Source organism: Acipenser ruthenus, chromosome 11 (genome assembly GCF_902713425.1).
Source record: "Acipenser ruthenus chromosome 11, fAciRut3.2 maternal haplotype, whole genome shotgun sequence".
NCBI classification, from domain to species: Eukaryota; Metazoa; Chordata; class Actinopteri; order Acipenseriformes; family Acipenseridae; genus Acipenser; species Acipenser ruthenus.
Window position 1 is genome coordinate 7538898 of NC_081199.1, and position 25251 is coordinate 7564148.

The 25251-nt window shown below is 39.6% G+C and overlaps 3 protein-coding genes across 8 annotated transcripts; 2 read left to right on the top strand and 1 right to left on the bottom strand.

Annotated features, from left to right (window-relative positions):
• The first annotated feature begins 312 nt into the window (after positions 1–312).
• Positions 313–5423, top strand: LOC117427197 (protein FAM216A-like). Of its 5 annotated transcripts, none has more exons than XM_059033209.1 (7): positions 313–430; positions 2331–2371; positions 2745–2860; positions 3066–3192; positions 3747–3927; positions 4116–4201; positions 4359–5423. In XM_059033209.1, exons 3-7 carry the CDS (start codon positions 2786–2788, stop codon positions 4505–4507), a joined length of 618 nt encoding a protein of 205 aa, XP_058889192.1. In that variant the 5' UTR covers positions 313–430; positions 2331–2371; positions 2745–2785; the 3' UTR covers positions 4508–5423. The 5 variants fall into 5 exon arrangements, with proteins under 5 accessions (XP_058889192.1, XP_058889191.1, XP_058889188.1 ...); XM_059033205.1 differs by lacking the exon at positions 313–430 and adding an exon at positions 1061–1270; XM_059033210.1 differs by lacking the exon at positions 313–430 and adding an exon at positions 1064–1202.
• On the bottom strand, positions 5417–11066 carry LOC117428528 (vacuolar protein sorting-associated protein 29). 2 transcript variants are annotated; one of them, XM_034047642.3, is made up of 5 exons: positions 10868–11066; positions 9210–9221; positions 7260–7451; positions 6556–6791; positions 5417–5897 (listed from the first exon to the last, which is right to left on the bottom strand). In XM_034047642.3, exons 1-5 carry the CDS (start codon positions 10868–10870, stop codon positions 5780–5782), a joined length of 561 nt encoding a protein of 186 aa, XP_033903533.1. In that variant the 5' UTR covers positions 10871–11066; the 3' UTR covers positions 5417–5779. The 2 variants fall into 2 exon arrangements, with proteins under 2 accessions (XP_033903533.1, XP_033903534.1); XM_034047643.3 differs by lacking the exon at positions 9210–9221 and having other exon boundaries at positions 10868–11059.
• A 528-nt stretch (positions 11067–11594) lies between these two features.
• On the top strand, positions 11595–25090 carry LOC117427055 (cell cycle checkpoint control protein RAD9A-like). Its single transcript, XM_059032681.1, has 13 exons — positions 11595–11682; positions 11992–12062; positions 12262–12414; positions 12790–12904; positions 13529–13628; positions 15605–15711; positions 16630–16736; positions 18217–18281; positions 18668–18683; positions 20160–20226; positions 20527–20629; positions 22702–22972; positions 24919–25090. Exons 1-13 carry the CDS (start codon positions 11649–11651, stop codon positions 25063–25065), a joined length of 1356 nt encoding a protein of 451 aa, XP_058888664.1. The 5' UTR covers positions 11595–11648; the 3' UTR covers positions 25066–25090.
• The last annotated feature ends 161 nt before the right edge of the window (positions 25091–25251 follow it).

The following is a 25251-nucleotide window of genomic DNA, read 5'->3' on the forward strand; positions in this document are numbered from 1 at the left end:
AAAAAAAAACAAAAAAAAACACGTTTTAAGGTATTTTTTTTAAGTATTGGTGTATAATTGCGAGTAAAAAGAATTTGAAATGTTTACAGTACCTCCTCATACACTAAACTTATAACTTATAACTTATAACTATTTCACAGTGTCAAATACATTATTATTTTATATATAATAATTTTATTTTAATATAATTTGTATTTCAATGTATTACTCAATTCAAGGCAGTATTCTGAGAATACTGTACTTGTAACATTCAACAGAGTCGTCTGTGAATGCTGTCTTGGATAGATGATAGTTTCTTGCCTTCAGTTTCAGTGGCGATCCCCAAGGAATCCCCTGCCTTAGATGCACAGCACAGAATGGTTGCTTAGGAAGACTTACAAATGCTTATTTAGATATGCATTGAAGAAGGACTAAACCTCCGTCATATTGGGTGAGCTTGCTTTTGACTCTGTCACTTGTTGTAGTCGACAGCTCTTTAAATTCAGTATTTGAATGCCCATTTCAGTCAGGACAATACAGTTTACGAAGTATTACAATGCAGTATTATTTACTGTATGCACTTTGTGTACATGTATATTGAATGCAGTATTATGGACATAATAATAATAATTCAGATTTCTAACAAACCCGTGAAATGTTGTTAAATGTAGTATATTGCACATGTATTAAATGTATTTTGTAGTACATTTTCTGAAAAGTCTCGGATGGTGTTTTCCGCTCTTATGTAACACTGTACAGTTTATGTTTCTGGACTTTGTCAACATACACAATCAAAGTGGTGATTTTGATATTAAATACACGTTACAATGTGAATCCTGTATTTTTTGAGTGCTTCTTGCTACACACACACATTTTCACAATAACTTCCCCACGAATGCAACATTAACATAACCGTAATCAGCCCTTAGCTATGTCATCACCGCGTAGCCATTGATTGTCCTCTTTGTTTTTAAACATTAAATATTAATTGAGGATGTTTAAAAAACAAATATTGGACAGCAGATACACTGTAAACACCTAACATACTGATCAGGCGCAGGCGCACTACCTTAAAATGTCGTTATATAACTAATTGGGACGTTGGCCTTTTTTGGGGGGTGGGCGGGGGGTCCTGTTTATAATATTAAAACATGTACGGTAGAGGAATAAGGGTTTCACTTTGCTCCAGCAATGAACATCCGCCAGTAGTGATGAGAAAACAGGTAACGTTCGTCGAACAGGGCTGCAAAGGGCAGGATTTGCCTCCAGCCAAGCAGATCTTAGCAACAAGGTAGGGAATAGTATTGAGCACGATTCTGATTACACTGTATTGAGGCTGCAAGCACGCAGCATGCAGACACTTGTACTTAATTTTTTTTTTAAATGAGGACTGTAGTGTTTTTGGTTACGTGTATTGCTATTACATGTTTTATTATTATATTATAAAGTAATATAGGCTACAAACTATAGGCTACAAACCTTTAGGGGAGTTATAAAACAAACTGTCCAGTTCCAGGACTGTTTGTGATAAATATAAATATCTGCCTCCTTTTCATACTAGTACCATTGTGGTATTGCATTGTTCAGAATTCCTCCCCTGGTCATTTCCTCTCCTGGGCTGGCTCTTTCCACCAATAGGCTATTGCTGCAGATGGCTTTAAAAAGAACAAAGACAAATGACTGTCTTCGGGAGAAGGTACAACACGATGCAACAAAGCAAACATGTTTAGCAATCATTTAGTTAACTAAGCCTATTTACTTACAGCTATAATCAGAAATGTTTACCTTTTTTCGATTCTAATTTGTGATTTTGTGGCTCTCTTTATCAAATGCTTTGCTCAAAGTTTAAGCCAAAAAGAGCTGTCCTCTAATATTATAAGTCTTGTCACATTAGATTTTTGGCCCCTGTCCAGTGTCTCCAGGCTACTATATTGTGTGTGTGTGTGTGTGTGTGTGTGTGTGTGTGTGTGTGTGTGTGTGTGTGTGTGTGTGTGTGTGTGTGTGTGTAAGCCACACGTTTTACTCCCTTATTTTCTATTGAAATAATAGGGATCCGCTGTCTGCAAGGTCTTTTTTCAGCGTCCAGGTTACTGTGGTGATGCTGGAAAGCAAACAGGAGCCCTGTTGTAAGATGTTGGACTTGCAGTCTTGTGAACCTCTGCTTTCAAAGGTGCAGGTTCCTCACATGTCAGTTTCAAGGAAATGAATGTTTTATAAGACTGCAATTGATATTCTTGTAGAATACCTTTACAGTACATGTTTGGAAGCTGCATTAATAGAAAAGACAATCACATTTTAAACTGAAAACATATAATGAATAACAATACTAATACTAATTCACATCTTTAAAGGTCAGCAGGACATTGCTACCCACAGAGTAACAGATACACAGGTAAGCACCATTTAAAGTAACTTCTGTGTAGCATAACAGAGTCAAAGGTAATGTAAGATGCAGGCAGTAGCCAAAACGTTTGCCTGCTTGACTTTAGTTTTGAGTATTTAAAGTTCTGGATGTATTCTGAGAACCCCCCTTTTACCAAATCTAGAGGACCCTGAACATCTAATGAGGAAACGCTCTTCACTAACGTCTTTATAGCCTGATTATAGTTTATAGTATGTAATTCGGGCCACACTGATGAAAATAGCACACTAGGAGGTTTAGATTATTTAAATGATTTAAAACACACACACACAAAGACCACACTAAGTTCTGCTAGATTTGTGATTTTCTGTACCATATTCTGTTTTTCTCTTTGCTGTTATAGACCAGACAGCCACAACCAAGAGCCAATTGCATTCTAAAGCCATGCAGCTGTCTGGCACACCTCAACTGAAAACTGTACACATTCCCAAGTCAATGAGGGCTGCCCCCTTTCTGCAGGTACAGTATAGGGTGACTCATAAGCAACGCTCCTTGGGGGGGAAAACGATTAGAGAACACGACTTTCTATTTATGTTTCTACTTTCCAAATACACAAATTAGGTAATGGAATTCCTTCAAATAGAAATAGTAGTGCAATTGTGGTCAGTTACTCACATGCATATATAATGTATACTGTATATTTTCTGTGGTTTGATTATTTCAGCACCCGGACTTGACTACAGGACAGAAGAGGTATCTGTGCAGCATTGCCAATGTCTACAGCACAGAACACATGCGTACACAGATAAGGAGACAGTATCTGAACATGCTGCAGCCCTGCATGCAAACAGGTATGTGCTTAGTGCAACCACTGCATGCAAACAGGTATGCGCTTAGTGAAGCCACTGCACGCAAACAGGTATGCGCTTAGTGCAGGTAGGAGAGGGGTTTGGCACATACACTAGACTAGAGCAATGCACTGGTGACTCATGTGAATCAAGAGTGTTATATCAGTCATTGGATATTTTGTGTTCCTATTATATTGTAAAATTAACCATATGAAAAACACTGAGCTTGAATTGAGCCCATGCTGCTAGCCCTTTTAAACGTTTATCATAGTAAAAGCATAGTAAAGTGTAATAAAGCACATTCTTTCCTAATTTGGTTCTGTAATTTCCGGATTTGTTAGTGTACCTGTGAGCCATTGTTTATCAGGAATCACATTGCTTAATCCACAGCATGTAGCATTTATAATAAACTATCTTTCTTTTTTTCATGTAAACAAAACCTGTCCCTTAATTTCAGCCCATGTGTTTGGTCTTTTTTTCCTAGATATCATTTGTGAAGAAAGGTATTCTATATCCAGATCAAGATTAATAACTCAAATTCTTGTTGTTGTGTGTAGGGTCCATCATGTCATGTGAAAATCCGAACCCCAGTGCCAAAGTGCTGCTCAACCAGCAGACCCTGTCCCAAATGGGCAAGAGGACTGAACCTCTCCGAAATAACAAGCCCACACCAGGGAGGCACAGACAAACCCACACTGGGAACATTATTCTCCCCAGGATAATAGATGGAGGACACAGGTCTGTAGTCTGTTCATTCCACAGTGTAATCACCTTTCCTTCTTGAAAACAGTAACATACATTTCTTTTGTATAAAACCTTTAGAGATTTGTGTTAGAAGTCATGAAGGACAGTCTCAGTGATAATGTATTATATTTCCAGTAGGGTTGTGTGTGTGTAGTTAATGTAAAGTGTGTTCATAACATTAGAGTGCAGTCCAGTGTGCCAGCCTCCAACCAGAGAAGAACCAGTAAAGCAAAGACGAAGACAGGGACGCAAAGGAAGTGTCTGAAAGGTAAGGCACAACTCAGGAAAATCCAGTTACCGGTAGTCTGTCTCATGTCTGAGTGATGTTATTGTCTGGTTTTGGGTACTGTTATACTCAGGCCAGGCAAAAAAGTCAATGTGATTTAGTTGGATGAAACGATCTCAATAGTGATTTTGTTTTACAGATACCAAGGTTAAACTTGACCGTGTAAGAAAGGAACAAAAGCATGGAGAGGAGTCGTTGATGCAAACCATAAGCTCCTTATCTATTGAAGAGGAGCAGGGAAAATCTGGCAGCCTGTCAGCGGAATCCTACAATTACAAATCAACATAGCCACACTAACAAAGCTCATTACAGGAGGCGATCATTTCATTGTGAGTGCACGGCACTACTGATGTCTGTTATTTATATTTTTTTGTATTCATCCGCTTGGTGAAAGTAGTTCCTTAAAAGTTCCTTCGTTCTCCTAAATGGCGAGTAGTGATATTACTTCAGCTTTCATGTCGATGATAGACCCCTATCAGATTGTTAAATAGCTTAGAAAACAATAATATAGCTCCCCAGAACGTACTGGATCCACTGCCAGTGACCTGTTTTACTTAGTGGTTCTGTGCATTGTCCTCAAGTGCATTTGGGGCATTAAGTGGTTTCTTCCACTCTGATCCCACTTAGCAAGCTGCAGCCCCAAGGGAAGAGGCAGCCATCACATGCAAAGCATCCAGTATTTCATTACTTAAATGGGTTTGCTTTCGAATGATTAATAGATGATAGAACGATCATGGGTTAGTTTTCAGACTGCACATCAGGATCTTAAAGCTGCTCTATCCAGTTAATTAAACTTGGGTTACTATTAAGGTGGCGTGATTGACCTTTCTCCTGTAAAAATGCTAGGTGTGCTCCAGAATGGAAGAGGGGAGACATGCATATTGGCAACAAGGACTACAAAAAGTATATGTAAAATGAAAAAACAAGCAGCCGGTTCTAATTAGCTTAAAATACATTGTGTGTCTGAATTGTCAATACAAGAATCTGTTGAATTCAATAAAATCCACAGCAAAAATAAATCTCAGATGTGGGATTTTTTTTTTTAGCACTACCTGCCCATACAACATTCTTCCATATTTCCCAGTGTGCTGTGCAAGTGAGATTGGGAGATAACAAGGTAGTGTTGTACTTGCAATTGCCAGTACTTCCCAAACACAGTTAAACCACAGCTTTCTAAATGAAAAACAACAAAACAAATCAAACACGAATGAAGTTTTATTACAACATCAGTACATTGGGGCAAATGAAGTCCTCTAATGTTCCATGCAGCATTTCTAAACTATATCTTTTCCAGTAGTTAATAATGGGATTTAAAAGAGAATATTTACATGACTCAACTTTTTTTCAAACAAACCATGTTGCATTATTGTACAATTCTTCAAACAAACTAACAGCAGCACTCTGCTGCTAAATAAAAATGACAGTGAATATTTATATTTATATCTCTTTTTTTAATGTTAGCAAAACATGTATAATACAGTTGTAGCGTTGAAACTCGGTGGTTGAGCTGCAAGATGAAAGGAATGAGACAGTACAAAGGGACCCATCACCGCGCCTTCTTTACAGCTTCTTGTACTCGATTCTTTCCACTTTGACATCGTCCCCAATGAGCTGGTACACATACGTTACAACGGTCGACGCCTGGATATCCATCAATACAAACGACGGGATGATGTTGCTGGAAAAGAGAGGCATATTTTGAGCGCAAGCAACCATTTCGAAAGAGTCTTTAGTGTACTTCGGTCTGTATTATTATTTGTTTATTTAGCAGACGCCTTTATCCAAGGCGACTTACAGAGACTAGGGTGTGTGAACTACGCATCAGCTGCATAGTCACTTACAACTACGTCTCACCCGAAAGACGGAGCACAAGGAGGTTAAGTGACTTGCTCAGGGTCACACAATGAGTCAGTGGCTGAGGTGGGATTTGAACCGGGGACCTTCTGGTTACAAGCCCTTTTCTTTAACCACTGGACCACACAGCCTCCTAAAAAACATGTACGCAAGTGAGGGTTGGATTTTAAGGATTTGAATGGTGGTTGTATTTAAATGAATTGAAATGACCTCTAGATCTGATGGCAAAGGCAAAAACGACATCCTTTAACATTTTAAAACTGGCTAGTGATCACGATGCGGATACATTTTAAAACTGTAACAATGGTAGTCTTGTCTTCTGTTATACTGAATTCTTACTATGCATGAATTGGAAATCTGAATGAATGAAATAGAACCATCTGAGAATATTGCTTGTTCCTGGAAAACCTTTCAGCTGGTGCTATGGATAGAGACAGGAGGCGAGGAATCAGTCGGAGGTTCACACACTGTGCTCTACCAACCTTTCCAGCGCACTGTAAGCCCCTGTGGCAGATCCTGGGTTGATGTAGAATTTGTTCTCGTTTTCAAAGGCCTCGAATTTGTGGGTGTGTCCGGAAATGAGAATGTCCACATCCAGCTGCCTCTGTAATAGAGCCAGGCTGGCCAGGTCTCCCCAGGGAATGACCTGGTGCCCGTGAATCAGGCCGATCTTAAACTGGCCCACCGTCACCACCTTCTGCTCTGGGTAGTTCAAGTTCTGCAAGTCAAACATGCCGGCCGTAGAATGAGACATTCCCAATTGCAATTCTTCAGCTGACTAAAAACCACCAGACACACACAATGAAGAGAGACAGCACTCTTTGCAACATTTTAATGAATGGAAAACAATTTGCATGTTAGTAACATACACCCCCCCCCCCCCCCCCGCCACGTCTACAAATACAAAATAATAGCTATTATGCACTAGAGGTAACTGTCACCAACAGATGGCCACAACTGTATGTACAGGCAAGGGCTGCATGCAGTGCAGATGGCCACGTTCCTCCATATATCCCCAGATTCTGATATATATTAAAAGTTAATGGCAAGTTTCCCCACAATTGGATAAGCGGTTCTCTACATTACTAGCGTGTCCAATAAAAATCAAAGACTATACTTGTAAGTGTCACTGCATTTATTTGTTAAGAAAAAGGGGTACAAGGAATCTGTGCATAAAGGGACAAACCTCGTCAAAGTCTCCTCTGACAATGTGGACGTCCCCGGCCAGCGTCTTGAGATAGTCGTAGCTCTCCTTGGTGCAGAGGTTACCGGTGCAGAGGATGTGCTGGATCTTCCCCGGGACCAGCAGCTTCTTGAACTTGGCTGGCAGAGCGTTGCATCGATGGGGGATGTGAAGGTCTCCAAGCACCAGTACCAACTTACAGGAAACACACAGGGGAGTTAACAAGCACAGTGAAGGAAGCGCATTCGGCAGCTGAAAACACAAGCCACTGCTCCGACAAGGAAACAAAACAAGCTCAAATATTCTTTATTTAAGATCACCGAGGCTATTCAATAGATTCTAACAGCTGCAAGATCTACATACTCTCTCTGGCATTTAATAGATTTATACAGACAGAAATACTAAGAGAGACACACATGCTCTGTTAGATTTTCATAACCCTGGCATCTACATTTGTATGTACGTTTTTGTAATAAATAAGATGTTAGCAGTTAAATAACTTTGTTCTGTTCTTTTAATGTCACCAGAACATTTTCATTACCGTTTATAGATTAGATATTACATCCGATAGCATTCACCCCAAACAGAAAAGCATGCATCACTAGAGTGAATAAGTAAATAGAGAACTGTTTTAAAAGATAATGCTTAGAGAGGGAGAAAAGGGATAAAACGAATGGTTAAAATCTAAACAGACTAAAGCTAGGCAACCTGAATGCAAGAAACTGAGATTTAGATAGCTAGTGATGCTTACCCAAAACTATTAACCGTGAAAAGTGCTGAGCAGTTTGTCATAAATGCATTGTTTACCACCTGTAAATGTTATCTTTAATACCCTACCTGTTCTACTTCACAGTGGGTAACACAGTTTAATTTGACAGATGCAGGTGTGCTTTTACTAGAACTTTAATCAGACACACCTGAGCTCGTTACCTATACACTGTGGCTAATTAAGCTTTTAGCAAAACCCAGAAGGGATGAAACGGTTATGCAATAGGAGTCTTATTTCCATCCCTGCAGATGTAAAGAGGGCTGGAAGTAGGTGCTTGGTTGGCAGGTGAATAAATGCACATTACTATGAATTCATGAGGATCAAAAGTGATGACTTCTGGATAACAGACTTTACTGAAACCCTTTCAATCTGTGCTGTCTTGAACCCAGGTCGGGAGATCGGGGTTTGGAAACGATAGCATGATAACTGCTGGTACATTGTTCAGACAGAGTGCAAAATAGAGGTCTTGTAGGGAAGCATCATTGAAATAGAAATGTCATGAATTGAAGCAGCATGGGATCATCTATTGCTTCATATCTGATCCCATTATAGCCCGTTATAAACACAGTCTTTACCTACTGAATAACATTACTAAAATCGATACCACGCTGTCTTATACCAATGAGCTGTTAAAATGGGTACTTGTTTGTAGAAAATTGAGCTTTTCTGCTGCACAATTTCCAAAGACACTAAAGGGAGTGTGTCAGTGTGTCAGTGAAATGCAGGGGGGTAAGAAACTAGATAAAACGGAAGAATGATGCAGGACTAAAACGTGGAACACATTTAAAGGGATGCCGAACAGTTAGGATGCAGGGTGTAAATAATCGAATTTACTGAAAACTGACCAAAACTGGGTGGTCTTCTGGCATAGTGAACTGTTTAAAAAAAGAAACACTTCTATTTTGAACATCGACAAACCTCAATTTTCAATAATAACTTTTTTACAGGACTCCTAGTTTTTGTAGCTGGTTTAGTCTAGCCTAGACAATTAAATGCTTACCATTTATTAAAAACAGTTTTACTGTGCCTTTTATATACCACAGAGGACCCTACTACTGTACAGAGAAATCTAAGCATCATTTAAACACATGTACCCCCGCGTGTTAATATGAGCCACACCACCACTCTGCAAGCCCAGCCTCCATCAGCAAGGGCAGTAAGAGATTCAAAGACAGGGAACTTACTCTGTGGCCAGCCTGAATGCAATGAAGAGGTTGATTGGAGACAGTGGGACAAGGTGAAACATGATCAGAGGGTTAACAAAAAGAGAGAGATGAAACAACAGAAAATACATGAAGAAATAAAAATGAATAGCAACATTTAAAAAGCAAATCATAAGTGTTAGATGGCAACAAATTAAATAATGAATGTTAATAATAATAATAATAATAATAATAATAATAATAATAATAATAATAAAGTGTACAACGTGATTATACTGTTATGTATTTGGTTAATTTGATTGTAGAACAGGCTTTCACAAAACACTGCTTCCCAGAAGTCTCTCGTTCAAGATATACTGTAATGGCAGCAGATCAATATTCATACTATTTATTTTAAGAAATAAGACTAAGTTTAAAAATCCAGGTATTAAGGGCATGGCTGAGAATGTTAAGGCTCCGAGTACAGCACACGCTTCACTGGGTTACTACAGGCCCTTTTAAAACAGGCTATGTATTCAATAGCCAGCCAAAGAAATAATTTATGTAATTTTGGAATTTATTCAATGGACAGCCACTAATTCAAGACAAGAAACAACAGTTGTCTATACATTTAAAGACAAAACCACAGCGTGACCAAGTTTATGGCGTTTACATCATGGTCTGTCTGTGACCAATAATAATAATAATAATAACAATAATAATAATAATAATAATGTGGCATTTTTACAAAAATACACTTTTCAGAAATGTGTTTAGTTCAAACCACTCCACAAAACAGAGTATTGCATACATTACTGGTAACCATGATACAGTTCTGAGGAACTGCGTTTTGTTTTAGCCTAGAAAGCGACAAGTTCAGGTTACTGTGTGCTTATGTAAATTAGTACTGTACATTGCGTTACACTATTCTTTGCATTACCATTAGTGTACATGCACATACCGCATAACAAATGCTTGTTACTTGACAAAGAAATGTATTAACAAACCATTTCAGGAACTCTAGTAATCGATTACATTGAATTACATTAAAATCAAACTAATTATTATGTCAGTGATAACGGATATCAGTAAATTGTTAACAACAGATGTTAAGTTAAATCGTGCTTCATGCTGTGGCCTTGGTTCTGTTCCAGCCTACCCTTACCATATTCTTTTCAGAAAAAAAGGGATGCTGAACTCTACCCAGTATTAGCACGTCACTATGTTTTCATTGAATGGATCGCAGCTTTGATAATGCAACTGGATACACGTTGAAGAGTTTTATATGAAGTCAAAACAAATCATTCAAAACCTTACATCAGTAGAACCATAATAATGTAAAAAAAAAAAAAAAAAAAAAAAGGATGAACTAAAAATGGTTAAGCAAAATGGTGAGGGGAAACAGAAAAAATAAATACAAAAATAGTAAAACCGCAGTTAATGGTTCGATTTTTTATGGAATATACTACTGCATTTCGTTTTTTTCTACTTTTTTTGGCTCGTCATGTGATAGTTCAATACCCACAGACCATACAACAGCAGAGCAGGCCAGGAAACCTAACATTTCCCCACTACCTCGAAGCTTTAGCGTTAAAATATATCTATAGCTAGCGTGCATGCAAAGTGTGGTTTGTATTTACGGAAAACCCTTACACTGCCGATGTAAACGCTGTCTCACGCTTTATACTTTCTATCCTTACCATCTTTAATCCCGTCTGTGTAATTCAGGAAGAGGCTTTTTTTTCACCACAGAATGAAATCCCTGCACTCCGTCCCGTGACAGTCAGCAACCAATCACCGTGCAGAGACCAGACCCTCACTACGGCAACTAAATTTGTCCATTTTACTAAATAATTTTGTCGCAGATGAATGCGGTGCTCCAGGCGCAGACAGCTGTGTAAAAGCTACGTGTGTGCAGCTTCACTATTTGCTACGCGAAGCATCGTGTCGCAGTCCTTTTGACTGCGTAGCTGTCGTTCATTAAATGCTGACTGCATTTGCGTAATTGGAAAATTTGATATTTTAGTAGATGTGCTGAGTTTGTACTCCGAGAGGTTTAAAAATAATTTTCATTTTTTTTCTGAATTACTTCAGTATGCTTATATTGCTGTTATAAACTTTATAATAGGGATATATAACTTATTCAAATTGTTTACTGTGAGTACTTTTCGCACAGTCAAGGGCGCGACTACTTTAGAGAATAAAACTACATTTCCCAGCCAACCTTTCGACTGCAGCGATTCCCGCTATTGAAGAAACGACAATTTGTCACCTCTCAGTGTCAGGGTTGTTATTGATGTAAAATGCAAGCAAGCGATGTCTTAGTTTATATCGTTTTTTGTTTTCCTTAACGTTTACTATTTAGCACAAAAAAAAACTGAAATTTTCGGTAAATAAACCCCCCCCCCCCCCCACCCCTCCAAAAAAAAACAAAAAACAGTTTTTACGCGAAGAGAAAAAATCTTCAAATACAATTGTAACATGAAATGTGTACTAGCTGGAAGCAATGTAAAAGGTAATTATTGAACGAGTAAGTTGGAGGTGGTGTGAGTTACAGCCTAGTGACAAAGGGAATTGTAATTCAATGAAATATGACGAGTTTGATTAAAATATTGTGTTGAACTGCATTTCTTTATCTTAATAATGTTACCATGAGTATTTAAGTACGGCATCTGATTTCAGTAAACTTCAAAATAACACAAAGTCGAGCTATAACGTTAACGCATCCTGGTGAGGAGGGAATGTCATTGTCACATTACATACTTTGTTCCCCTTAAGCCAGAACTCTTGAGTAATTTCTTGCTCTTTTATGCCTTGTTGACAGCATTTGGGGAAGCTATCCATTCTCTTTCTCGGGTCGGAGAGGATCTATGGCTTGACCCGTTGGAAAAAGGAGTAAGCAAAATCCCTGTGAATGGCTATGCCTTTCTGATAAATATTGAGTTGCAAGATGTATATCTGTATTAACCCTTTGAGTACAGTCTGGTAAGGTGATATGATACACAGTACATAATAAACAGATTTGATAGATTGTTAGAAACAGAATTGTAATACAGTATTGTTTGCCCCTGCCCGCTCTCACACTCTCTCTCAGCTTGCGGTGAGGTCAGTGAATTCCTCCAGGTCTGCATATGCCTGCTTCCTGTTCTCTCCGCTGTTCTTTCAGCACTACAGCAAGGTGACAACCCAGCAGCCCCGGGACCAGGGAGATGTGGAGCCAGTGCTCAAGTGTAAGTTGACAATGAAGGTACCTAGCAGGTCCATGTGAAACTGGCATATCTGCCCCCCTGTACAATTCCAATTCGAATCCCAAGTCCTTTTTATTGACCTTTTCTGACTGTACCCAAAGAGGCTGTTCAGGTTTTTAACAAATGCTTGCTAACCTTGAGGAATGTTCAGCAAAGAAGCCAGTGAGTGAATGAAGAGTTGTGAAAAGCATGACATTCCTGCAGTGTCTTCAAAGAGTTTACAACAGTAATTAATAATAACTCCTAGTTTTGTGTGATGTGCACACAATATGAATAGTATAATAATAAGCTAGCATTATTAGGGATTTAAATAGCACAGCTGTGTGTGTGTGTGTGGTCTTTAAATCACTGGTGCTCTTTCCCCTTTTTTCCAGTCAGTTCTGCCTATCTTCAGGTGCCTGGCAACTATTGAAAGAAACGTAGAAAGATGCAAAATATGTATTAACTTCAGGGATAGCCATGTGGTTTTCCAGTTCTCCTGCAGACATGGTAGGCAGAATAAAACTCTTGGTATGGACAGATAGATACAGACATCCAAAAAAATTATGTGTACCCTCCAAGAAGTATTGGGGCTGAATTAGGTAGTGTAAATGATTAAATGTGTCGTAGGTCCCCTTTTTTCATATAACAAAAAATCAACACTGCTGGTGTTTCTTTGTAAATTGCTATCAGTGTAACACGACTGCCACGTGGAAATAAAGGTAATCTGAGCTGTAACAGAACTTCAAGATGCTCTTTATAACCTCCTGTTGCTGCAAGTGGTAACAGTACGGATGAGTGCCTGTTTGCTGCGCAGAGTGGCATTCAGGAGAGGTTTTAAGGGAAAAGGAAGATTTTGTGTCTGCAACAAAAAATAACGTTCGGGGAGTATAAACAATATGAACAAACAAGATCTGATTCTCTATGAAGCAGGGTGTGCACAGAATGCTATACCAAGGAATTGTGTTTTAGTGTAAAAATTAACATCAGTGTGGGGCATTGCAGCTTTAAATGGAAGGGAGAGCCATCTGCTGATATCATGATGCAGACAGTAGAGGGCGCTGTAGACACAGTGGTGGAACAAAATGTGTTATATGTTAGTAATATTATATTAACTACTGTCTTATATTTCAGGAATTACCAAAACTCATAACCTGAGGTTTCAGGAATGCGAGTCCCTTCAAGCGGTGTTTCCCAGAAACATGTGCCCCAATGCGCTGAAAGCACAGGCAAGGTGAGAAGGAGAGCTTTGACTCTGATGGCTTGTACAGTGTAATGGGAAACCTGACTGAGTGCCGACTCAAAGAAGTTATGAAATCAGTTCAATTAAAGCTGAACTCCTTTGAAAATAACTTGCCAGTTGTGATTTCTCATAGTTTTCAAGAAAGCAGTAAAGCAGTAGTTGTGTTGAACTGCTTTACTGCTCTTGTGTGAAACACACTTGTTTTTCACTTCTCGTTTGCTCTGGGGCAGCTGATTGCACCTACAGCAAGGTGACAACCCAGCAGCCCCGGGACCAGGGAGATGTGGAGCCAGTGCTCAAGTGCAAGTTGACAATGAAGGTACCTAGCAGGTCCATGTGAAACTGGCATATCTGCCCCCCTGTACAATTCCAATTCGAATCCCAAGTCCTTTTTATTGACCTTTTCTGACTGTACCCAAAGAGGCTGTTCAGGTTTTTAACAAATGCTTGCTAACCTTGAGGAATGTTCAGCAAAGAAGCCAGTGAGTGAATGAAGAGTTGTGAAAAGCATGACATTCCTGCAGTGTCTTCAAAGAGTTTACAACAGTAATTAATAATAACTCCTAGTTTTGTGTGATGTGCACACAATATGAATAGTATAATAATAAGCTAGCATTATTAGGGATTTAAATAGCACAGCTGTGTGTGTGTGTGTGGTCTTTAAATCACTGGTGCTCTTTCCCCTTTTTTCCAGTCAGTTCTGCCTATCTTCAGGTGCCTGGCAACTATTGAAAGAAACGTAGAAAGATGCAAAATATGTATTAACTTCAGGGATAGCCATGTGGTTTTCCAGTTCTCCTGCAGACATGGTAGGCAGAATAAAACTCTTGGTATGGACAGATAGATACAGACATCCAAAAAAATTATGTGTACCCTCCAAGAAGTATTGGGGCTGAATTAGGTAGTGTAAATGATTAAATGTGTCGTAGGTCCCCTTTTTTCATATAACAAAAAATCAACACTGCTGGTGTTTCTTTGTAAATTGCTATCAGTGTAACACGACTGCCACGTGGAAATAAAGGTAATCTGAGCTGTAACAGAACTTCAAGATGCTCTTTATAACCTCCTGTTGCTGCAAGTGGTAACAGTACGGATGAGTGCCTGTTTGCTGCGCAGAGTGGCATTCAGGAGAGGTTTTAAGGGAAAAGGAAGATTTTGTGTCTGCAACAAAAAATAACGTTCGGGGAGTATAAACAATATGAACAAACAAGATCTGATTCTCTATGAAGCAGGGTGTGCACAGAATGCTATACCAAGGAATTGTGTTTTAGTGTAAAAATTAACATCAGTGTGGGGCATTGCAGCTTTAAATGGAAGGGAGAGCCATCTGCTGATATCATGATGCAGACAGTAGAGGGCGCTGTAGACACAGTGGTGGAACAAAATGTGTTATATGTTAGTAATATTATATTAACTACTGTCTTATATTTCAGGAATTACCAAAACTCATAACCTGAGGTTTCAGGAATGCGAGTCCCTTCAAGCGGTGTTTCCCAGAAACATGTGCCCCAATGCGCTGAAAGCACAGGCAAGGTGAGAAGGAGAGCTTTGACTCTGATGGCTTGTACAGTGTAATGGGAAACCTGACTGAGTGCCGACTCAAAGAAGTTATGAAATCAGTTCAATTAAAGCTGAACTCCTTTGAAAATAACTTGCCAGTTGTGATTTCTCATAGTTTTCAAGAAAGCAGTAAAGCAGTAGTTGTGTTGAACTGCTTTACTGCTCTTGTGTGAAACACACTTGTTTTTCACTTCTCGTTTGCTCTGGGGCAGCTGATTGCACTGTTTTAGAAAATAGTAGTTAAAGGTAAACAGGGGGGGGGTCCCTTTTTTCACATTTCTACAAGAATATACAACCTTTTAAAATATAAGTATTTAAGGGAGTTCATCTTTAGGTCATCGTTGTTTGACAATATGCATACAGGGTACAGTACAGTACCCTAGTCTATAATCTCCTTCTGCCCTCAGACTTCTAGGGGATGTAGTAATGCACTTTCCAGTGTGGCAGGAGGAAATCACCCTTGCAGTGACTCCAGTAAAAGTCAGCTTCAGGAATTACTTTGAGGAAGAAACAGGTTAGAATTGATCTCATACATTTACATTGCCTTATAATGTGGGTTTAGAGCAGCAGTGTGGAGTAGTGGTTAGGGCTCTGGACTCTTGACCGGAGGGTCGTGGATTCAATCCCAGGTGGGGGACACTGCTGCTGTACCCTTGAGCAAGGTACTTTACCTAGATTGCTCCAGTAAAAACCCAACTGTATAAATGGGTAATTGTGTGTAAAAAAATAATGTAATTGTATGTAAATAATGTGATATCTTGTAACAATTGTAAGTCGCCCTGGATAAGGGCGTCTGCTAAGAAATAAATAATAATGATAATAATAATGTAAGCAGTTGCCCCATGTCCCTTATTAACCCAGGGAATGCATTGTTTAGCAGATGACTTGTTGTTAGTGGGTGGTATAGTAATATGGGTTATTCTAATCTGTGCCACTTGGGATCTCGGAGGATAAGCATGGTTGGGTCTGATCAGTAGAAAGTGCCCTGCAGTGCTGTACTCCTGGTGGTGTCATACTCAAGACAATATCTAGACCAAAGTTTCTTTAAGTCTATTTTTTAAATGTTAAATAATACATCATTTCAAATGCAATTTTAATGTCATTTTCTATTACTTTTTTATGATGTCACTCCCATAATGAGTTTTGAGTATTGTACAGTATAAATCACAAGGTGACCTCTCTCTTACAATAAGAGACGCCCTACACATGACTCATTAACTTATAGTATAGTGTAGTGTAGTATAAAACACAATACAATGGAATGGTATAGTATAGAATAGAAAAGAGCTGGTGTAGCCAATATACTGTAGTTTAGTTTTACAAAATAAAGTTTAGTTAAATGCAGGCATGGCATCTACTTGGCATTTTGTACCACATCATACTGTTTTTTAAGTCCTACCTGTTTGAATGTAAATCTGTATGTCTCATGCAGACTTAACCAAGATGATGCACACAGAAATTTGTCTGAACCCAGATGAATTTGACTACTTCCAAGTCGGAGTGGATTCAGAAATAACCTTCTGCCTGAAGGAGCTGAGGGTGAGAGAGATTTTTGGAACAAAGCCACTGCTGTCATGATAAATGATTTGTTCCGTGGTGTTGGTTTTTATTGAGGTATATTTGTGGCCAGGTCTTTCAGAAGGACATGTACAATATCATGTTCAGGCACCCAGGTCAAGACCAGCCCAATAACAAGGTGGACAGCTGGGTCACGGACTGTATGTTCTTCCTCATTTAGACTTCGAACATGGGAATGCTGACGAGGGAGAAAAACACGCTGACACGGAATTGCTCTGGTGATTTATTTTTTTGGTTATGTAAAAGTTGGAGATGTAAAAGGTAAAATGTGAGTACTACCCACAATAAAATACCGTTTGAGGATTCAAAAGTAAAGCCCTTTTATAGGACAAGTCATGCAAGCGTGGTTTGAATCCTGTTTGTGCTGAGTTGCTGATCCTGGCTGGAGGGCCCACGGAGAGCTGCATTGACCTTTGGTCTCCTGTGGATTAGAAAGGAAAATTACCTTCATTCACCTCATCTTGCTTCAGCAACCACTACTGGTGCGGTGCCCGGCCAGGACAGGGGTGCCTGCCCAGGCTCGGCTTTAGGGCTCCAGTTATCGAATTGAACTAGAGAAAAAAAATGCAATATGTAGAACACACTTTATGTAAATAGATTGTACCTTACTTAACTACCCTGACTTGCTGTTGTCAGTCAGTTTTAAACACAATGAGCAAGACAGCAGAATTGCCACTCTGATGCAGGGATGATAGTAGGGAGTCCATTGACAGGTGTTGTGCCGTATCAAAGGCTGCACACAAGCGACAGCTTCCAAAAGTGGTAACTGTATGGGCCATTCTGGAGAGCAAGCTGATCCAATTTAAAGTAGCATATCGTGTTTGCAGACATGTCATGTTGAATCAGGCCCGTCTTTGCTGCCCTGGTGAACCGGTCACACCATTGACAGTGTATATTTGTGATTTGTTGTCCAACCCCTGTAACATCTCCTGATAAGTGCACAGTATATACTGATCCACAAGTTCATAAATTGATCCAGGGTATACAGTATGTGTTCACTAAAACTACCTCCCTGATCAGCCAGGCAGACTCAGTGATATACCTGTCCCAGTGAGTTATAGTGCTTGCTAAAGTAAGACACAGCTTGCTGCCAGACTTGTAATAGCACAACACTGTCCGTTTTAAAAATAAACCTGTGTGCCCTTTCACACTAAAAAGTAAAACATAAATACACTGTTACAGTGTGTACACTTATCACAATCTTATGCACAGAAATATGATTTTTATTTCTTTTAAGAAATACTGGTGGTAGTTTCTTAATAAGGCGTAAGTGCTGCATCACTTTATCTTACCTTTCACAGTGTTTGTTTTCTCCATGGTGGACAGAAAGAGAAATGCAAAATGCTTAAATATACTGCATGCAGTAAAATAGCAAGTTGCGTTGTCATTCAGCAATGTCAAGCGTAAAGCATGACATTCAACGTGCTGTTTGTGTTTGCAGGGTTTGCTGTCCTTCGCAGAGTCCACTGGCCTGGCTGTATCCATCCACTTTGGAACATCAGGAAAGTAGGAATCTTAACATTTTGTTTTGTAGCTGCAGTGCAATAACATATACCACTGAATCCATGGGCTCTATTTAGCAACAAGTGCAAGGACAGAGGCACGTTTTCTGAAAACAATACAAATATTTGATTGGTTAAATATTGGTTGCGCTTAGGGGGGTTTATGTTATTGTTCTGAGCAAGTGCCCTGTATCTTATGCACCAATAGGACCATTTTAGCAAAAAGGATAATAACATTTAAATTAATGTATTTTTAAACATGAAAAGCAACTGAGACCCAATTTTAACTCGTGGTTTGTAACATCACCAGCTGCTTTTGATTAAAAACCTACGTTCTCTTTTTTGCGCCGTTTAGTCGTGTTGTTTATCCCCACCTCACTCTCTTTAAAGGGAGAGGATGAACCCCGTGACCCAGTGAGCTCTAGCCTGAGAGCTGGCAGCTCTCCACAGTGGGATCAAGTGCTGAAACCTGGTGCTGAGACTCATACTAGAGAGCAGAGTGTCTAAATGCCAAGGCAACTGCAGTGACCCTACAGTATTAAAATCTTATCAAAGCAGAACAGAACACTCAGTGCCGTTCCATTCCATTAAAGAATCCAGTTATATTCACTTGTAACTATATGGGGCACCTTTATTAAAAGCCTGCGGTGTCTCGTGAACTATCTCAGTACCGGAGGTTCTTGCTGTGTTTAGTTAAAATTGGATTGAAGTGAGTGACTGGCCACCAGGGTGCTTAGGTTAGTGCAGCTCTGAACTAATCTAATATATCCTATTTAATTAATATAAAGCTAATTTATTGCTGTCTTAACCACTGTACAAAAGAGTAGTCAGACCCTTCAAATGGGAAGGTAGTTGTGCTAATATCCCATTGCCTTGTCTCACCCGAAGGGGTCAGCATTATCCATAACACAAGCTGCATCACCCGACACAGTGCTTCCTGTTCCAGATACAGGATTCCATGCATTTTAATAAGAACTCCTTTCCATTACAGCGCTTTTTTTAACATGAAAAAGAGTGCAGTGTTCAATGAATTTCTCTTTATAAATAGAAGTTATGTATTAATTGTGGCAGATGTTAAAAACCTACTCATTTTTATGAGTTATTTTTTAAATAATTTTGAAAGGAACCATTTTTGTTTCTTGTGTGACTGTAATAAGCTGTAAACAGCACAGTAATATAACACAGTAACATACATCCCATTTTAAATAGTAATGCAGCATTTCCTATTTGGTTACAAAGCATGTTTTGTTTTGTTTTTTCAAACAAATTATGTCAGAGTATCAGGTTGCTGACAGTCTAGGTGAGGTTCAGAAGAACAGATCCCAGAGGCATGTAGAATCAGTGTTACTGCATTCCTGTAAGTGAGAAATATATTGTACTGGATCTGTTCTCAACCAGGTAGTGGCTTGTTGTTTCACATTCTGACTCACCTCAGTGGATGAACACTATTAACCCTGTAATGGCCAATGGTATATTACATGTTGCGGGCCACAGTCTTTAATTGTTTAGGTAGAAGGAATGGGGTCTTGTTAATTAAATACAATATATTACCTATTCTCCTTTCTAAAATTGCATTACAGGGTTCAACTTTAGTTGAGTGGAATCTGTTCATTTCTAAAAAAAAAAAAAGGGGTGAAAGGGTCGGACAGAGGCTTTTAAAAGTCTATAAGAATTAGCAAAATAAGAGTCAACTTACTAGAGTCATCTGGCAGCCCTTAAATTAAGTTTCTCTTGCTTTTACTAGCTTTTCCATGACGATCTGATCAGATCTGCACAGGACTCAGAACATATATATTTTACACGTACTTCAGAGGGAACAGATAGATACATAGCAACAAGGGTGTTGCTTTTAGAAGCCACAGAGCTTGTTTAGTCAAAGCAGTTTGGGTGTGTGGAAATGTGTGTGGAAAGTTACAACAGAACTGGAACAAGTGTGCGGCAAACTATAGGTCAGAACATTTCTCAACACTGAACTATTACAAATATCTGAATCAAACCGAAGAAATGCTGGGGTTAATTTGATCAGCATGTTCCCACAGGGATAATCTAAAGCAGGATTTTTATAGCAGGACTTTGGGGAATCCCCCTGGATTCCATCAACCACCCCAGTGCTGTGATATGCTCCAGTTTTGGCTTATCCATGTGCATAGGTGGATCAAACCATCCCATTATTCTGGTAAATGTTTTGACAAAATGGGCCCATTTCACAGAAATGTAAGAACTGTTTTAATGATTGTTTTTTTTTTAAGGTTTCAGTATTGATGACATGGTTCTGGAGGCTAACTTTGTACTGGCCACGCTGATTGATACAGAGAGCCAAGCAGCGTCTCTGAGAAGCACGCCCACACAGAGGTACCGTCCCTGCAGTCTTATCACTTGTATTATATGTTGTCACTAGCAGCAGTAACAGCGTTGTAGTTAAACTAAAACATACCGGAAGTGGAGTTTTGCCTTTAAAATTCCTGGTCACCTGGCGAGATCCCAAAAAGGGTTAAGGATTTCATTATTTTTTTTGACAAAATGCTAATAACAGGTGACAAGCCTGGTCTTGAAATGGTTAAAAGACCCAATAAGTTCTCCCCTTTAAATTTCAGCTGTAGAGTGATGCTTCGTGGTAAGTAAAACCAGTGCCAATATGTTCGCCAATGACCTACCAACTGAAAAGTCCCCCTTTTACAGCCTATTAAATAATACCTGAAGCGGGAATAATCTGTTGACTGTTTGCCATTTGAGACATGACAGAATTGTGTGTTTGAGCTAATTCAGGTTCCTGAAGAAGCAGTATTGAAGCTGTGTGCCAGAGTGCATGGCATTAACTAACAGTCTAGCATAGCTGGCCTGATATTGTACCCAGCAAGCTCCATTACCCACTGCAGCCAATTCCAGCAATGATGTCACTTATTCTTTCCTAGCCTATTCTATTTATTTCACTCTGTGAAAGAAAGGTTAGTATTGGCCATTCTGTATTTTTTTTGTTTTTTTTGTGATAGCTGACACATTGGGCCAAGGATTACACAACAAGGATAAGACATTATACAACTTGCATTGATATTTGCAAAAGTAAAATACAACTGTTAATTTTATAAAACAATGCACAAACAATTAAAAAACTGAAGTTATATAACATCCCTAGTTTGGATTTTCCTGTCACAAACACTGCAGACTTTATTTTGGTGTGAAGACCTTGATAAAAGTGGCCCGTAGTTTGTTGTGTATATACTACAGCCCTGGTCATCAATAGGTGTCCCTACTCTCAGAGTGCTTTACAAATGCAAGTAAACTTTAAGCACTGCTGTGGAAAATGCAAAGCTAAGCAAATACTCTTTTAACCTAGAAATAAACTTTTACATGTATTCTGTGCTCCTGATCGCTGCTGAAATTCACACACTTGGAGCACAGCAGCTAAAAGTGCCTTTAGAAAGGGTGTGAAGGATGAACACAAGGTGTGACTTGCAGTATCTTTAACTTGATTGGAGGGACTTCAGCATGGGGGGAATGTGTTGGGAGGATTTGGTACCAGTTAGGATTCTTACAACAAAGGCTGCAACAGACTTGTTTCCCTGCATCGGTTGTCTAAGGGTATGATGTAGAAACCAGAGGTATTAATCGGGATTGATTAAGCAACATGCATGTGTTATTGTCCCCCACAGGTATGCAGCCCATAGCTGTAATATAAGTAATGACACCACATGTATTCTGCTGCTTGTGTCCTTGGTGCAGGATAGTACCGTACAGAATGCTGCTTAAATACCTTTTTATAAGTATCATCAATATTCTTGCAGACATGGTTGAAAACACTGATTTTGCCCTCCCCTTTCAAGCCTCTATGTATGTAGCAAAGCAGTGTACTGTAAAAAAAAAAGCACTAGACAAGCAGTCTAGTACATATTTTGAAAGAATACACTAGTTGTGAATCTAAACAGTAATTAGCAAGCCATCGGTGTGGCGTCAGTGACAGACTAGGATATCACTAACAGATGTACAGAAATGTTGATACAATATACACTTCTGGATCTATTCCAAACTGGTGCACATGTCTCAGGTTCCAACAGGTATTGCATACATTTATAATGCATACGTTTAGCGGCTGTGTTTAATGGAGGGACAGCCCTCTTGCTCCAAGTCAGTAATCATATCAGTGAAAAAGGCTAATTTGTAAGAAGGTTTGATAGTGGATAAGCCAGATTTGTAAATATTTTGAAGGGATTAGAAAAATGTTGCCTGGGCAGGATATTTAACCATTTTCTCCAGTCAGAATTATTTTTCCCAATTAAAGGGCTTTCATTTATATTTAGTTTTGAAGTCTTAAGTCTGGCAATGGTTTTGCCTGCCAGTGATTTATAACTCGCAGCTCTGATTTAAGTGCTGCGCACACAGGGAGTATGTATGAGCTGCCCACAGTAGCTGCTCTCATTACCTTGCAGGTCTCTCGCTGTCATGACTCAGCCCCCTGTGCCCCTCGCTGGTGAAATGGAGCTGGCTGAACTGGCACGCACAGGGCACGAGGGCAGCATCCCTGAGTTGCCTCAAGCAGAGCTGGTAATCTCAAGCCAGGGCAGTGCTATTTTCAATGGGAAAGCCGCAAGGGAAAACGTAATCGCCTGTCAGTGGTCTGAGTATGGTGTTGGAGTGCACATGGATCAGATACAGGAGGAGGCTGTGGGGGTGGTACCGGCTACAATAGGTCATAACAAGGTGAGGACTGGGTGCTTTTATAATCATGGGAGTTCTCCTGGAGTTAGTGTGTTGGTACCATCAAAAAACAGGACCATCTTTACTTTGTGAATTAGAATCACATAACAATTAAAAATGTATAGACCACTGATCAAAATTGGACTGGTGGTTCACAAGATAGAGCCTTTGGTAGTTCAGCCCATCAGTGTCAGTACATTGAAAAGGTGGGGTACCGTAATTTGGATACACTCAAGGACTGCTTTTACTCTTTATGTTAATCAGCATTTACAGGGGTGCCTCTCAGTCCCGCCTCTCAGATTCTCGCAGTATCATCTCTAAAATGAATTCATCTTTCTGCCTGTAGCGTGATTGAAAAAGTATGAAGACGTCAATATAGTAATTGCTTTCCTCTTTATCTGGGTGCCTACAGGTTTAGCAAAATAAAGAGGGTTCTGTCACAGCGGGGGGAGTTACTGAGTGCTATACGGACTGAGGGTGAAATTGGATTGGGTTTGGTGGTGTTTTCCTAGTTCAATATTAATATACAGTAGTGAACTTGTTATTGGTAGGGACACTGGCTGTTGTTCATTACTAATACATGTGAGCAGATTAAATTATAAATAAAATTGTTTGATTGTCATGCAGTCCTGATTGAGGAACAAACTGCAGTTGTTTTCATTTATCCCTAGTATGCGGCAGCAGTTGCTGCCTTTCTGCTGCTTTGCTTAGACAGAGATTGAGCCTCAGGCAAGAGTCAGAAAATAACAGGTCTTGAGTGTGTCCAGTGAATGCAAGCTCAGTTCGGCCTGACACACTTCATGGCAGAAGCAGAGGGTAACGCAAATTGAAACTTTAAATGCAAACAGGGGCACTGAAACAGGCTTCAAACCTGAATCTACTGCGCAATTAGCTATTAATAGAGAAAACCATTCACAAAACCTTCCTATCTAATTAAACCAAAACTGAGCCATCCTGCTCTGTAATATATAGAAACAAAAACCAGCCAGTTCTATTAACCCACAGGTGCTCAATTAATGAAAACTGTTCTTTCCTTCACTTCCACATGAAATTGTGGGTAGAGTCAGCACCAGCCTGAGAGCAACCATGCCATTTTCCATCTCAAGGTACAGGCAATCAAATTGCTTAGCAAGGTTGATGCAGGGAAGTAATCCCTAAGCTGCACAAGAGGATGTGGAACAGCACTGGGCAGGACAGATGGACTTGCCTGAACTCTGGGATTACTCTCTGCATGGTTGTTTTCAGCAACCTGGGCTTGTGAACATCTGGAGATATTAGAGATGAGTCACACAGCTAGAAATGAAAACACTGGGCTGCAGCAGCCAAAGGCAGAGCTCTGCTCTGTGGTTATGATGCCCTCCAGACCACATGATTACATTACAATGCAGTATTTAACCAAGTAGTGTGTGAACCCAGCAGTTTGTTATGTAGTTATGGAAATGTTTGTGCATTGTGTTTTTTTTTTTTTTTAACTTTTCCAAATTATTAAATGATGGTGCCCCACTTTATAAGCTCAATGTTGTAATTTAGTCACGGAATGATTAAAAGAAAAAGAACACAAGCTACCCAGAATAATGCAAAAGGACATTCTGTTCTGAGAAATTACATGAGGTAGTCTGGCACAGAGGGAGGCTTATGTTGACTGAAAAACAAAAACAACATAACAGAAAGAGTGGATTGCCATAGAAGGGAACCATTCTACAGTTATCAGCGAAGTTGAAAAACAGACCAAGGCAGTCATTTTTGTTATTGTGACCAGCAAGGGCAGCATTAATGATGTCTCAGTCCATTCCAAACCAGAACCCTGATCCACCCAGGTCCTTACTTCATTAAAACAGTCAAGTTCAGCTATTAAGAGACGTGGCTGGACCAAGGTCCTGTGCTGGAATGGAGTGAGAGATCCAAGTGAGCCGACTCTGCTTGAAGGGTTTCTCTGCTGTTCCCTGCAGTTCCACTCACTGCTGTTCGGCGCGGTCTCCTCCCAGCAGCGTGGAGAGAATGCCCTGGTGGTGCCCAGCCTGGTGTGTGCCAGTGACAACGAGGAGGAGATGGAAGAAGGAGAGAAGATCACCGGCCAGGACTCCCTGACTTTCTAACCGTCATTAAACCTTGCTGCAATAACCAGGCTTGTTGGTCTCATTAGCATTCCGTTTTTGTAAGATTATTATTTTATTTTTTTTGGTAGGTGTAACTCCACCACACTTAATTTTTTCATGGTTTGCATTTTATTAATGGTATTTATTTAGAAAATATTTATTGTGCAAGTTGCAATGTTACACTGG

Coding starts and splice junctions, on each gene's coding strand:
- LOC117428528 (XM_034047642.3), bottom strand. Junction 6,792..7,259: donor TCAGAGGAGACTTTGACGAG/GTTTGTCCCTTT, acceptor TTTGACTTGCAG/AACTTGAACTACCCAGAGCA. Junction 5,898..6,555: donor GCTTACAGTGCGCTGGAAAG/GTTGGTAGAGCA, acceptor TCTCTTTTCCAG/CAACATCATCCCGTCGTTTG.
- LOC117427197 (XM_059033205.1), top strand. CDS start 1,131: ATGTACGGTAGAGGAATAAGGGTTTCACTTTGCTCCAGCAATGAACAT. Junction 2,861..3,065: donor GGGCTGCCCCCTTTCTGCAG/GTACAGTATAGG, acceptor TGATTATTTCAG/CACCCGGACTTGACTACAGG. Junction 3,193..3,746: donor GCAGCCCTGCATGCAAACAG/GTATGTGCTTAG, acceptor TGTTGTGTGTAG/GGTCCATCATGTCATGTGAA.
- LOC117427055 (XM_059032681.1), top strand. CDS start 11,649: ATGAAATGTGTACTAGCTGGAAGCAATGTAAAAG. Junction 16,737..18,216: donor TCTGCCTGAAGGAGCTGAGG/GTGAGAGAGATT, acceptor TTGTGTTTGCAG/GGTTTGCTGTCCTTCGCAGA. Junction 20,630..22,701: donor AGAAGCACGCCCACACAGAG/GTACCGTCCCTG, acceptor ATTACCTTGCAG/GTCTCTCGCTGTCATGACTC.